Raw genomic sequence first — 1,289 nt, forward strand, 5'->3', positions numbered from 1 at the left:
GTCTTTGTGATGTTCTGCAAGGGTTGAATTGCCCTAGTAAGGATTTGTGGAAGACTTAGATCTTTTTTACATTGAAATCAAAGGCTGGTGATTTTAGATAAACTTCAGGGTCCTGGAGCCTTGGGTACTGACCTTCCTACTTTGGGACAATAATCAACTCCTGAGCTCCATAAACAATAACCAGTATAGAATAGAAAGCAGGATGCTCCGAGGGAAAGCCACACCCCCCAATGTGTGGGTGGCACCTGAAGCATGACCCTCAGGGAGGGACCAAGGCCTGTCGCAGGGTGCCCAAATGCTGCTGCCTGATCACCAAAGGAGAAGAGTCTAAAATGAAACGAAGTAACAGGTGACAATCTTAACCCACTCCCCTATAGAAGCTCCCCTTCTTAAAAAGAAAACTTACCTGAGAAGGAGTCTCTACTCCCTGATATTTAGTGCCACTGGTTTTATCTGTTCGCCGTTCTCCAAAATAGTACAAGCTTTCCTACAAAAAAGGAACCATGGTTCATCTGTACTCTTAGTCTTTCTAAAACCACCTTCTTTCCTAAAGTCAGTGATTTTTTTTTTTTTTTTTATGGAGTCTTGCTCTGTCACCCACACTGGAGTGTAGTGGCAGAATCTCACCTCACTGCAACCTCTGCCTCTTGGGTTCAATCCTGCCTCAGCCTCCTGAGTAGCTGAGACTACAGGCGTGTACCACCACAAATGGCTAATTTTTTGTATTTTTAGTAGAGATGGGGGCTTTGCCATGTTGGCCAGGCTGGTCTCGAACTCCTGACTCAAGAGATCCGCCTGCCTTAGCCTCCCAAAGTGCTGAGATTACAGGCATGAGCCAACGCACACAGCCGCAGTGGTCTTTTGGCAAAGGCTACCCAAATTACCAAAATTAACAAAGTCACATCAAAGACTTGTCTCATTCAAGGTTTCGTAAAGACATAAAATTTTAGAGCTGGAAAGACCTTAGAAATCATCTGGTCCAACCCTTCTTTCCATCTTACAAATGAGACGACCGAGACCAAAAGAAAACTACACAATCTGCCATGGAGATGCTGCAGCCAGTTAGAGGCAGCACAGACCTGGAATACAAGTCTCTGGTTCTCAGTCTAGGGCTCTATATCAGTGGCTTTCAAACTTTTCATTTCTTAAGTTGCAATCCACATTAATAAACCTAGGAAATGTACAGACACACACACACCGATACTTAAACCTTTTGATATTTTCTATTCTGCTCTATTCCATTTTATTTATTTTTATTTTTAGTTTTTTTTTTTTTAAGATGGAGTTTC

The 1,289-nt window shown here is 42.7% G+C and overlaps 1 protein-coding gene across 1 annotated transcript in view; it reads right to left on the reverse strand.

The window, feature by feature from the left end:
• LOC105524722 (phosphatidylinositol 3,4,5-trisphosphate 3-phosphatase TPTE2-like) overlaps positions 1-1,289 on the reverse strand; it is a gene marked incomplete at its 5' end in the record, with an annotated part of 50,921 nt that overhangs the window by 12,238 nt on the left and 37,394 nt on the right. The window contains one exon of the mRNA XM_011960101.1: positions 407-487. Within this exon, the coding sequence (XP_011815491.1) occupies positions 407-487 (81 nt within the window). The remainder of the gene's footprint in view (positions 1-406; positions 488-1,289) is intronic.

This window comes from Colobus angolensis, unplaced genomic scaffold (genome assembly GCF_000951035.1).
Source record: "Colobus angolensis palliatus isolate OR3802 unplaced genomic scaffold, Cang.pa_1.0 Scaffold503, whole genome shotgun sequence".
Lineage (NCBI taxonomy): Eukaryota > Metazoa > Chordata > Mammalia > Primates > Cercopithecidae > Colobus > Colobus angolensis.